This window comes from Cyprinus carpio, chromosome B10 (genome assembly GCF_018340385.1).
Source record: "Cyprinus carpio isolate SPL01 chromosome B10, ASM1834038v1, whole genome shotgun sequence".
Classification (NCBI taxonomy): Eukaryota; Metazoa; Chordata; class Actinopteri; order Cypriniformes; family Cyprinidae; genus Cyprinus; species Cyprinus carpio.
This window is the reverse complement of record NC_056606.1, coordinates 20,646,754-20,659,289: the sequence shown is the minus strand read 5'-3', so window position 1 is coordinate 20,659,289 and position 12,536 is coordinate 20,646,754. Positions and strand designations below refer to the sequence as shown.

At 37.5% G+C, this 12,536-nt stretch overlaps 1 protein-coding gene across 5 annotated transcripts in view; it reads right to left on the bottom strand.

Moving 5' to 3' along the window:
* Positions 1-12,536, bottom strand: part of ogdhb (oxoglutarate dehydrogenase b) — a 28,590-nt gene that overhangs the window by 12,884 nt on the left and 3,170 nt on the right. For 2 of the 5 annotated variants that reach the window (XM_042733202.1, XM_042733198.1), the window contains exons 3-4: positions 10,118-10,306; positions 6,660-6,762 (exon numbers count right to left, since the gene is read on the bottom strand). In XM_042733202.1, the coding sequence (XP_042589136.1) occupies positions 6,660-6,762; positions 10,118-10,306 (292 nt within the window). Of the gene's footprint in view, positions 1-6,659; positions 6,763-6,995; positions 7,217-10,117; positions 10,307-12,536 lie in introns of those variants that run through there. The other 3 variants (XM_042733201.1, XM_042733199.1, XM_042733200.1) reach the window with 3 other exon arrangements.

Sequence of the window (12,536 nt, the reverse complement as noted above, 5' to 3'; positions counted from 1 at the left end):
AAATGTCTCAAAAATGGCCTTAAAGACCAGTTTTTTACGTTTTTGGTATTAACGGGGTTTTTTTACGCAATTCGGTGATGACGTCACATTGGGGAGAAGTGGAGGAAAGGTAGCCTCAGCCTAGTATGATGCGCGTTCCAGGCAACCCGTAACCCGTGTTTTTCCAACCTTAAACCCGTGAAAGTGCACTGGAACGGCAGTCAAACCCGTGACTTCCCACCCGTGAACTCGTACTAGATCGATGTACTCCGAGTTCCGAGTCCGACGTCACACAGGACGCGAAACAACAATGACAGCCCCTAAGGATAATACTGCCTACGGACGCAGTGTTTATGCAAGTGGTACACGTTGAAAAAACGATTTTAGGACAATGTAACGTTGCGATAAAAACTGGGGTAAGGAAGAGGTGGCAAGAGCCAACATGTATGATGGCCGCAGCCCTATAATTTTGAACCAGCCAGATGTGAGAGAGCAAATGAGGAATTGCCAAGAACTGATGGCCGTAAAAGCCAATTAAATGCATGGTCCGAGGATAATGAGTGGAGAGTTGGTGAAGTGTCCTGGTGAGTTGCTATCATTTAGCAATGCAGCAATGAGCACTGGAGCTAGTCTACGAGCAGCAGTGCACAATAACGACACACATATATATTTTTTTTTTACTGTCATTGGATAGCACAGAGTGAAAAATAAACATTTTCTTTATATCTAGTGGCAGTGATCATGACGTTAGTTCAGATAAGTACCGGTAACCTTTGTCATAGTGTCGTACTGGTAAACTTTGTCTTTGTCATCTAGAAATAGAAGGCATCATGCTAGCTATATGGGCGTTTATAAGCGTTTATCTCTTCCTCCGGTGAAAATGTTGTTGCAAACGTAGCCGCGTGTCTGTCGCTATGTTTGGCTGGTGCTTGTGTGGAAACTACGTTGGAAAGCTGGTGCTGTAGGGAAGTGAGTGCGTTTGGTCGCTGTTGGTCGATATCTATCTATCGATCTATCTATCTATATCTATGTATTTATCTATTTATCTATAATCTGCGCTATCTGAATACTCTCGTCTACTACTCGTCTCTCTAGTCACTCTGAATGCTCTCAAGGCGGGCTTTGGTAAATTCTCTCCCCCGATGTGACGTAATGCAATGCATTGTGGGGGAAAGGAGAATCGTTGCAAACCGCTGTAAGATAGTACCTACTTTTTCGTATTTTATTCCATTTTGTGATACCCAACAACATAAAATACAATGGATAACAGTTTAAATGTTCATTACCAACAAGCAAATTGCACAAATTCGTTGAAAAATTAACCATGCAACACGGCCTTTATAAATCAAGAGCAGGGCTCCAAACAAAAAAATCGAGTAAGGAGCCATTGGCTCCTGTAAGAAAAAAACTTAGGAGCCAAATAATTTTTTTAGGTGCCACAGAATAAACGCGTTTTATTTATTTTACGATTATTACAACATATTAATCCACATTTTAACATTTCAATCATACTGTCATGTGTTTATGTCTCATCTTTTCTCGACTTTATCAGCATTTTAATCCATCTTGTAGATGACCTGGGAACTAAGGTTCACTTAAAGGGGAACTAAATGTCTTTTCCAGCTTGAAATCTACAGTCACAAAAAATTGTTCATTACACAGAATCTGTACCAGTATCATGGAACTAAATGTAAATGTAACATAAGCATCACTTGGCCATCACTTGAGTGTAGCTTGGGCTCCTCCTACATGAGACATTTCAGTAAGTTGTACTGTAGGCTCTCTTATAAAATAGCCTACCTTTTGATGTTAATTCATGTTCATTATGTACTATATTAGTAAAGAGAAAGATTAAATGGGTTCACTTGCCCTTGAACTGAGGCGCTAAAGTGACCGCGCCTGCTGCATTAAAGAGCGCCAAAACTGTATTGTTTGAATTTCGTTATGAATTCGGAATAATTTTAAAGCTGGCACTTTTTATTAAAAAGTGACACAGCACAGAGCTTTTTGTGATTACTGGACGGCAGTTGCACTTCAAATAATGAAGTTCACGCATTAAAAGAACACAGACCAAGATCTTGTTTAGAAGAAGCCATATTAGTAATTATTATAAACGAGAATTGTTAACGATATTGCCAATATCCACACGCTGACAGCTTTACCTGTTCTAGTTTGTTCAAGTTGTGCACTTTCCCTTCTTACGTCTCCGTCATTTCTCTCTCGCTGCACAGCGGAGCTGCGTTTATCAGACTGTGTGCGTCAGCACTGATGTGCGTCAGAGAAGAGGACTGTCTGTAACTCTCTTTTTCCACTAAAACTTTAATGCGCATCGTCTCAGTTTAATACGTGAACATAAAAGATTTGATCGCAAAACAATTAGGAAAATTGGAAAACACAAAATTGGAAAAAAACACTCGGGCTGATTCTGGCTGAAATGCGTCTCTGTCGGTTCAGTCTCGGCATCAGTGAGAAGATAATGGGCCAGAGCCGCGCCGACTCTACAAAACACTTCTGGCTGACAGACTGCTTTATTCTCTATGGGCCGATCTCGGCTGAAAGCTGTTGAACACACGGCAGCTCCACACTCGGTGTAGTTGTGTGTATTAACCTTCGGCCCGAGTTCGTTTTATCACAGACGGGGCGCTGCTAGAATGAAGCAAACCACCTGCATTAAAAAACTTGCGACCTCATTAAATCCTGAGGAGCTTTCGGCGGGTAGTCGCCAGTGGCGACCTCAGCAAAAACGTCACTCGCAAATTAATATTTATGGTCGCAAATGCGACTGTTTTAGTCACAGTTTGGAGCCCTGAAGAGTCACATAATTTACACTTTATCATTCATGTCTGTAGCACAAATGGAACACTGACGTTCAATTCTTTTTACAACAGTGATATTTATATTAAAACAGCACCACAATAAATTACTATTACGAACTGGAATCCATCAAGGGTAACTTTGGAAGAGTTTAACAGCATGTTCAAACCTGAGCTCTGAGGCTAAATCTGACATTCCGTGAGGATGAGGACATTATGTAAGAAACAGACCCTAGGCAAGGTTAATGGGGGAAATCGCCACATACGCCAGCTGGGTCTCCTGCGAGGAGGAGAATGGCACAGTGCCATGTGGAGTTATATAAATGCATTTCCGTTAAGAGTTGAGGACATTTTCAATTAAGTTTCCATTTCAGTTGTTGTTTTAGTCGTATTTATATTTTATTATAGTATTTATTAAGATTTTAAATGAGCTTTTAGTTAGTTCATTAATTAATTAATTTTTGTTATGTGCTTTTGTCATTTTTATTATTTTTAAAATATTTCTATTTCAGTTTATTTTTTAGCTTTAGTAATTTTAGTTAAACTGATTTTAAGTTACCAAAGCAATATTCCTATTTTATATTTTTTTAAAGATTTTCATGTAACTTTCACATTTTTTTTTTTTTATCATCATGGTTTTAGCTTGATTTAGTTAATAATAACAACAATACTGGTATAAACAGTTTGGAAAAAGCATGCTCAAGTGTTCACTAACAGCCTTATAGACCTAGGCCCAAGAACAATGTAAAATTGCAAAATCAAGAACATGGGTTCCACTAAATGCTAAAAAAAAGGCAGCAAGGCTCTCCTTTTAACTACGCAACACTTTAAGTTGATTTAATCACTGTTTTTTGATCAGGGAACAGGTGGAAGCTTCTAAAAAATGCTACTAAAGTGCACTAACTAGTCCTTATACCTCCAGCCGTAAGGTGAGACAGACGGGCTTTTAAAACAGCTGCATCTGAGGAGTCAAAAGGCTTTACATTAAAAAAAGTTAATGCCCCATGTGTGGACATGACCAGTGTTACAAACCTATTTTTGTTTTAATGGTTGTACCACGTCATGACCTGAAAATAATTGAACCTGTAAAGTGTTCTGAGAAAAAGCACTGAGCGAAGCATTTCCACTGAATGAAACAGAACAATGCAGCGCTGGAAAACTCCCTCACACCAAATACTGTAGTGCACTTTGAAACCCAACTGTCAATACACTACAGACTGATGACTCCCTAGTATCAGCCTGCCATTGATAAAAAGGCTCTAAAATATCAAGCTTTAACATTAGGAGGAACTGATCAGACAGAGCAAAGCCATTTGGTATGCTGAAAATTAGAATCTGAATCATTCTCTGACTGTTTTTTATTCTAAGTTTGCTTAAGTAGAATACTACACTGCCAAAACACATTTTCAAAATTAGCATTTTTGTCTTGTTTTCAAGTTCTAAATCTAAATCTAAATCTAAATGTTTTTGACTTGTAATCAATCAAGATACAATTTACTAAGGATTATTCCACCATTCCAGAGAGAAAAGGTGAAAGGGAACCTTTCTCTACGCGCACACATGAAGCCCACACATGCGTTTCAGACGGCGCGTGAACACCGAACTGAATCTTCTTCTGAATCATTTAGCTCCAACCCTGAAATAAAACCTCACTTGTCTGTAGCCATATTAATCCTGAAGACCTTGATTAGCTTGTTCAGGAGTGTTTAATTAGGATTAGAGCTAAACTCTGCAGGACATTGGCACTCCAGGACCGACGTTGCCTACTCCTGCTCTGAACAAACACATACACATAAAATTATGACAAAATACCCATCTTGACAATCATTCAGGTAAACGCAGTCAGTTATGTCTCAAGTGAATGAATTGGATGTGATGTGTTTCATTATATCAGATCCGTGCATCAGGTCTTAAAGGGACAGTGGCCTATAAATACTGCTGCTGTCATTAATGATCATCAAACAAGAAAACAGCTGTGATAAAAATCTATATTTAATTTATACAGTGAACACTCTGCAGTGCTTTTTTCCCTAATTATTACATTTCTGTATTTGAATACTACCAACCTTATTTTATTTGTAACATATTCTGTTGTATTTATCTATGCTTGTAATTTGTGTATTTGTTCTTATTTTTACTGGCTGTTCTCTTGTCTCTTTAATCATGTTTAAACTTTTTTACTTAATCTAGTAGTATCTGCTGTGGTATCAAAGAAGCACTTTGCTTTAAGTAGTAAATGGAAAGCAAGTTAAACTGAAATATTTTTATTTTCTTGCTGATCTGAAAACTGATCCAATCCATGGGTCAAAAACCATAATGTGATCCCAACCGTGAGATTTGTGATCCGTTGAACCACTAGTGAAAACCAAACAAAAATACTGAGTAATAAATGTTTCTTTGCAGGGTGTGCAATGAATAATAATGAAATCAATAACAATGTCTCCTTTACAGATGTTCATGATAAAAGGAACCTGAAGATCAGGAATCAAAACATTTGTTGAGCTATTTTGAGTTTGTATGGGGCATTTTGATGGTTCACATTTCCCAAGTTATTGAGCATGTTGACTGTGTGGGTGTGGCTTGTCTCTTGCTAAAGGTTTTCAGTCATCCACACTGAATGCATGTGCAGATAAACCTTTACAAATGGTATGTGCACAACAGATAATACAATGAGAAATAAAGTAACTGCTATTCACAGCATTCAGAAAGGCCTAGGCATACCAGTGCAATAATAAAGGACTGTGAGAGGATATGAAAATGGCAATCTGCAGAGAGAAAGAGGAACTACAACATGACACTAGATGAGAGAAATATTTCACTGACAAGCAGTCACTTCTGAGGACAAGAGTGATGGGTACAAAGACATTAGGATACATCATTTACAATGGGCAAAGCCAGGTGATTGGATATGATAATGTACAAACTGATAGGCTCTGATCCAAAACTTAATCTGGCACCATTTTTTGGCATCATGTTTCAGAAAGGACGCTTTAAATTGATCAAATCTGACATTTTTAATGTTTTAAAAAGATTTTTATTTTAAATAAATGCTGTTTTGTTTTTAATCGCGATTAAAAAATGTAATCGTTGCCCAGCACTAATATATATATATATATATATATATATATATATATATATATATATATATATATATATATATATAAATATATTTTACATATAATATTAGTTTTTAAATTATTAAATTAACGCAGACAATTATTTTATCACATATTAACATAGTTTTTAAATTATTAATGTTATTATTATTATTATTTTGAAAGTCTGTAGCTCACTAGCTCTGAATTACACATACAGACAAAACATGGGTCACAGGAGGGGTGGGATGTTGATCAGCACTGGTTTAGGATAAGCGTCATCACGCGTCTCAACCAATGAGAGCATTTGGGGTGGGCCTAAACACAATATATTGCTTTACAGATCTATCACTTTTGCCGCTAAGAAATGTTAACGCAATCGAAAGTTCCTCCCTCCGGAACTTAGTTAGTTAGTGCCCACCTCTTCCAAATGAGCCAGGGACGGCTAAAAGAACCATTCCCAAGCGTGGCACAGGGGACTTATTAGAGTACTGAGCTACCTATTGCAATACTGCAATCAACTGATCAGTGGCAGCTAGGTTTGGAACAAGGCCATCGTCTCCAATATCACCCATTTCCCAAGCAATGTTTATATTATGTTGAACCTGCAAACAAACCACACTCACTGCTGGGTGTGTTTGACTTTACCCATTGCAAATATCCAAACAGGTCTGGACTACATGCATACTCCAGGTAAGGTAGGACAGCACAAAAATAAGCCATGCCACATAAAAAGATTAAATCATTCTCCAACGCCTGATCAAAACCTCACCAAGTTTATCAGAGGATGTGATTATATCTCCCGGGACGCACGAATCAAGATCTGCATCCATAATTCCCAGAGGATCCAGCTGTGCAACATGGTGCCCCCGAATCTGCAGGGAGTTCCAGAAAAAAGACGTACAGAATAGATAGAAAAAGAAAAAGAGGAGAAGAGAGGAAAGTAACGCCAAAGAACAGTATGGACAGTGAAGGTGTTAAGATTGGGACAGATCGTGTGAAATCCACCAGAGAGATGACAGAAGAACAAGGACAGAAGGACACAGAGCAATGTTAACACTGAATTAGCATGCTCCCAATCACACTGAACACCACAAGCAGTTCTCACCGGACTGATGGGACCCGATAGTAAGCGGGGCATTGTCAAAATTTACACAACTGATGCCCAAAGGGTCGAGTTTGGCTATATGATGACCTCTGACCTGTGAACAAGGCAACAGCACTTACAAGCTATCAGAGGAGTGCAATCACAAATTAACTCTCTTTATTAAAGGGTTAGTTCACCCAAAAATGAAAATTAGCCTGTGTTTGACTCACCCTCAAAGCATCCTAGGTGTATGTGACTTTCTTCTTTCAGATTAATCCAATCAGAGTTACATTAAAAATTGTCCTGGCCCCTCCAAGCCTCACAATGGGGGTAAGCGGGTGTTGGTTGTCAACAAAATATAAAAATTTAAAAAAAAATAAACACATTTATACAAAACGCCCCTCACACGGCTCCGGGGGCGAATAAAGGCCTCCTGTAGCGAAACCATGCATTTTTGTAAGATAAATATACATATTTCAAACGTAATAAACACTTTTCTCTCACTTCCGCTGACTATGGTATGCGGAAGACGTTCTGGCAGATGTAAAACATATTTGTTGTGCGCATGCCTCTGAGAAATGCAGGCGCAAAGGTAACAAATTTTCCTTATTTTAGCAAAGGAAAATAAAACTCTTGGCTTATATCGAAATACTCTGACATTTTTCTTTACAAATCCTCATTTTGTACTTCTAATTCGTGAACAGCGTTTTGTTTTGTCTCAGCGTTCATCACTAATCATGCAACGCCGACGTCTTACGTCATCCACCTGGACGGCTTCCTCGTACTACAGTCAGCCAAAGTGAGAAAAAAGTGTCTATTACGTTTGAAATATGGATATTTATCTTACAAAAATGCATGGATTCGCTGCAGGAGGCCTTTATTCACCAACCAGAGCCGTGTGAGGGACATTATATTATGTATGCGCGTGCACTATTTCACATCTTCTAAACTGTTGACAACCAACACCCCCATTGTAAGGCTTGGAGGGGCCAGGACAATTTTTAAAATAACTCCGATTGGATTCGTCTGAAAGAAGAAGGTCACATACACCTAGGATGCTTTGAGGGTGAGTAAAACACAGCCTAATTTTCATTTTTGGGTGAACTAACCCTTTAATTTTATATTCAAATGGTCCTAGCATTTTAATTAATTAAATTAGCCAAGATAATACATTTTAAAAATATGCCAGCGGTAAGGATATATTTAAATAAATTCTGTGGAGATTTGCAGATAATGATTATGTGTCGAAAATATCCTCTTGTATGAGGAATGAGGATAATATGAGGTCCTCATCCACTTTATTCAAATATTATACCAGCAATATATGACTGAAACTTGGAAAGTTTGGAAGGAAGGGCACTATATTTAGCCAGTACACTACCAGCAAAAAGGAACGCTGACTTGTTCTTTAATCTTTTACAGACGGAAGTCATCAAAACAATGAAATAACCTCAATGTTCACTAATGTTCAAAAGTCTGGGGTTGTTGCTCACCTAGGCTGCATTTATTTGAAAAAAAAAAAAAAACATTAAATATTGTGAAATATTATTAAAATGTAAAATATATGTTTTCCATTTGAATATATTTTAAAACATAAGTCAGGGCTCCAGACTGCGACCATTTTTTCTGCCTGTGCAAATAAATTTTGTGTGCAGTCGCACTGGCGCAACCACCGCCTTGTTCAACACATAAGCGCTGCCGTTTCTGTTGCATATGAGAAACTTTAAACGGCAAACAAAACTGAAAGCATAACGAAACTGCGCTACTCGTTTGAACTGCGCAGTGCTTCGAGTGTAGAGCCTGGTTTATACTCGCCACGTCAGCATGAGAGCGAAGGTGCGCACATCAAAAATGACCCGAATATTGAGGAAACAATGGATGGTTTTCATGCTAAAGTAAAGTAAAAGACTGCTTCTGAACATGTTGGTGTTCTTGTGGGGAAAAAAAAATAAAAGCACTGTCACCATCAGCAAATTTATGTTTACTTTTTATTTTGAAAAGCTTGTTGTTTGATCCCTCAGTGTTTTTGTTTAACTTTCTGTAATTTATTAGTCGGTATATAATACAGCATGTGGTGTTTGCCATCCCTCATCTTATTCATTTTTGTTAATAAACGTTTTGTAAGCTAGTTTGTCATTGTATCTTACTATTTTATTGTTGTTGTGCTTTTTAATTAAGAATAACAATGAATGAATGTTTTTGTTTTAGTCTTAAAAAAATGAAAGGTGTGTAGATGTATGTAAGCAAAACAGAAAATTATATTTTCTCGTAACATGTGACAACAAGATCACAAATTGGAAACGCATCCGAAGCCCGGCTTATAACTTGGCAAAAGAAGAACTCCCGTTCATGAAATCAAATCACAAATAATACTACTGATGAAAAAGAACGGGTTGAATGTTAACCACTTTCGTTTCCATATAACTATAAACTATGAGTTCACTAAAAGTTCATCCGCATGCATTGATTAATCCCATCTTATAGCGCCAAAAATGAATGTGCTCATGCGACCGACTGAGAAAGTTAGTCGCAAAAGAGCAACCAGTGGGAAGAATGAGTCTGGAGCCCTGTAATTTATTAATGTGATGCAACTGAATTTTCAGGATCATTAAACAATTCTTAAGTTTCACATCATATTTCAAAATATAATCTAATATTCATTATATCTTATATATTTTATATTTCTCTTTAATAAAATTATTTAAAAAACCATAGATGTTTAATATTTAACATATATATATATATATATATATATATATAGAAAGTTTAAAAGAAAAGCATTTATTTAAAATATAAATCTTTTGTAACATTAAGATGTCTTTGACACTACCAATCAATTTAATGCATCCTAGCTGGATTAAATTTCTCATTTTTTTAAAAAAAACAAAACAAAACAAAACAAAAAAACTTTTGAACCCAAAACCCAAACTTTTGAACGGTACTACAAATACATGAATTGTTATTAGTACAACTGGTGGTGGTTGAGGAGAGACTCCCCACATGATTGTAAAGTGCTTTGGGTGTACAGCAATACACAATAAAGCGCTATATAAATCCATAATTCATTCATCCATTCATTCATACAATAAGATGATGGGAAAACATCAACCTCCTTGGTGAAATTAACATTTTCGCCTTGATACCTGGTAGGCACGGATGAGGGACTGCACAGCAAGGTGGTCTTCCACTAGTTTTTCCACATTAGGCTGAGCTCCAACCAGTGCCTGGGCCTGAGACAGTCCTGAGAGACTCACCCCCACTGAAGGTGGGCTTTGGTAGGCAGAGCCAGGGGGAGCACCTGCGTTGGCGTTACGGAAGAAGATGTCCCAAGACTGTTGAGAAAGGAGCAAAGAAATCACAGTAGGAGAATAATAACAATACTTCAAGTGCTGTGCACAGAATACATTTGAAAAAAAAAAAAAAGATTCCTTTTAATTTGTTAAAATACATCTAATGACGTACATGAGTTATTCTTGTTTATTAAGATAAAACAGATGCCGACTAGCAGTATTGATGTCGTGCATCATCACACATGAATCGAAACCATCTACTTCATCTTCTGAAGTCTCCAATACAGATGGGAACTGTGGTCACATCTGAGTAAAGTGTGGGAAGGAGTCAAACATCAGTACTGCTTTTCCGAGTAGCAAAACTTCACTGGATAAGTTGGATGTTCGGTTGCATGACCGAAGACTTTTGTTGCAATCATCTGCAAATCTTTAGGTTCATGCAGGGACAGAAAAGAACAGCAATTTGAACCCTAGACCACATCTGACCTTGTTCTGCTCATGAGGGCTTACTTTCCTACATATCGGGTCACTGTGATTCAATGACACATCATCACACAGGACCTCATACTAACCTGATAAATGTCTAATAGGCTTTGAGGAGCTAAAGAGCTCAGAGAGTTTATTTGAGAGAACCGATGCCGTATCATCTCTCGCAGCGGGGCACAGGAGGGAAGTCTCAACTGTAGTGAAACTGTATTACACAATTCCTTCATAGGTTTCCACAAAAATGTAGTTATTTATTTAGGGGTTATGCACTTCTATATGCCCACAATAGTCTGTATTTTGTACTTTTATCTTTCACTGCCCATTAGAAGATTCACTTGTACTTTTTCTGTGGCTCATGACAAGTGAAATACTTCTTAGTCAAAATAGTTAAAGCTAATTTAAACAAACAAACAAAAGTACTGGCTGTTCATCTAAAGGTATGCTTAAGTGTGTTGTTCAAACAAATAAAAAAAGATATAGGGCTGCCCCCAAATAGTCGACTAAACGTTAGTCGATATTAAAGAGGGCTTGGTCGAATACATTTTCATTAGGTGGTTAGTCGCAAAAAAAAAATCACGTGAAAAAATTACACAATCAGGGGCTGCGCAGTCAGTAGCCGCATTTCCACTGTCGGGCCAGTGCGAGCCAGGGCTTAAAACAGGCCGGGCGGGGCTAATAGCCTCGGGCCAGTAGCACGAAGCCAGAATAGCGCAGCGTTTCCACAGTCGGGGCCAGTCGCTCCGCTGCGCGTGACTAAAACCCGCCCTTTACACGCCTCTCAGGAACAACGTCATGCAACCCCATCAACAAAGAGAAGTTATCAGAAAACTAATGAGAAATAAGTCACTGGAACTAGCGCGATCACAAAACGAACACGATAACACGCGGCCTTTTGTTTGCATGCTTTGTTAAATATTTAAATTCAAAGCAATCAATGTTTTACTATAAGTGATACATTGATCATTAATGATTCAATTATCAGGACTCAAAATTAATCACACAGAAATAAATGTATTTCTATTTTATTTTTTTTATTTTTAACGCTTATGAAAATGAGCCTGCTTATTCAGTCGAGTCTGTTTCTGTTTATTTGTAGCCACAGTAGCCTATATGCGTCACATTTAGAATGAATGATAATAACTCTATTTTTATAAAAGCTCCCAAACAAAAACATTATTATATTTTGATGACATGCTAGCGGAGCTAAACTCTCGAGACGAGACTTATGACAGATAAAATATGTTACTAAATAAATACACAATTGTGATAGAGAATAAGAAGCTGACGTCTGAATTTCTCCAAGTGGTTGCATTTACCATTTATTCATGTATGACATGACATCAAAGCAACGAGAGATCAACGAGATCTCGTGCTTCGCGGTATACCAAAGCACACTTCAGGCGCATCTTTTCAAAAGCCGGCTTCATTGTGAACAAGTCGAGAAGCTCCCTTCTTTCCCAACAATGTGGACAAGCTGGTGTTCCTCTCACATAATATAAAAAAAAAAAAAAATCGAATTGAAAGCTTAGGTAAGAATGCTTAATTTCCTTTTTGTAGTGTTTCTGTTTGCTATCTGTTCGGCTATATAAAAAAAAAACCCGGGTATTTTTATAACGGGTAGGCTATACAAATAAATAAAATAATATTATTTTTATTTATTCGTTTTTATATAATGCAGAAGTTGTTTTTTTTCTTCTGTAAGAAAAATTAGTCTGATGTTCGCAATTTGTTGTTTCAGGTCAAGACACATCCGTCGTCTTAATGGCAGTTTGCGGCTTTGCTCTGA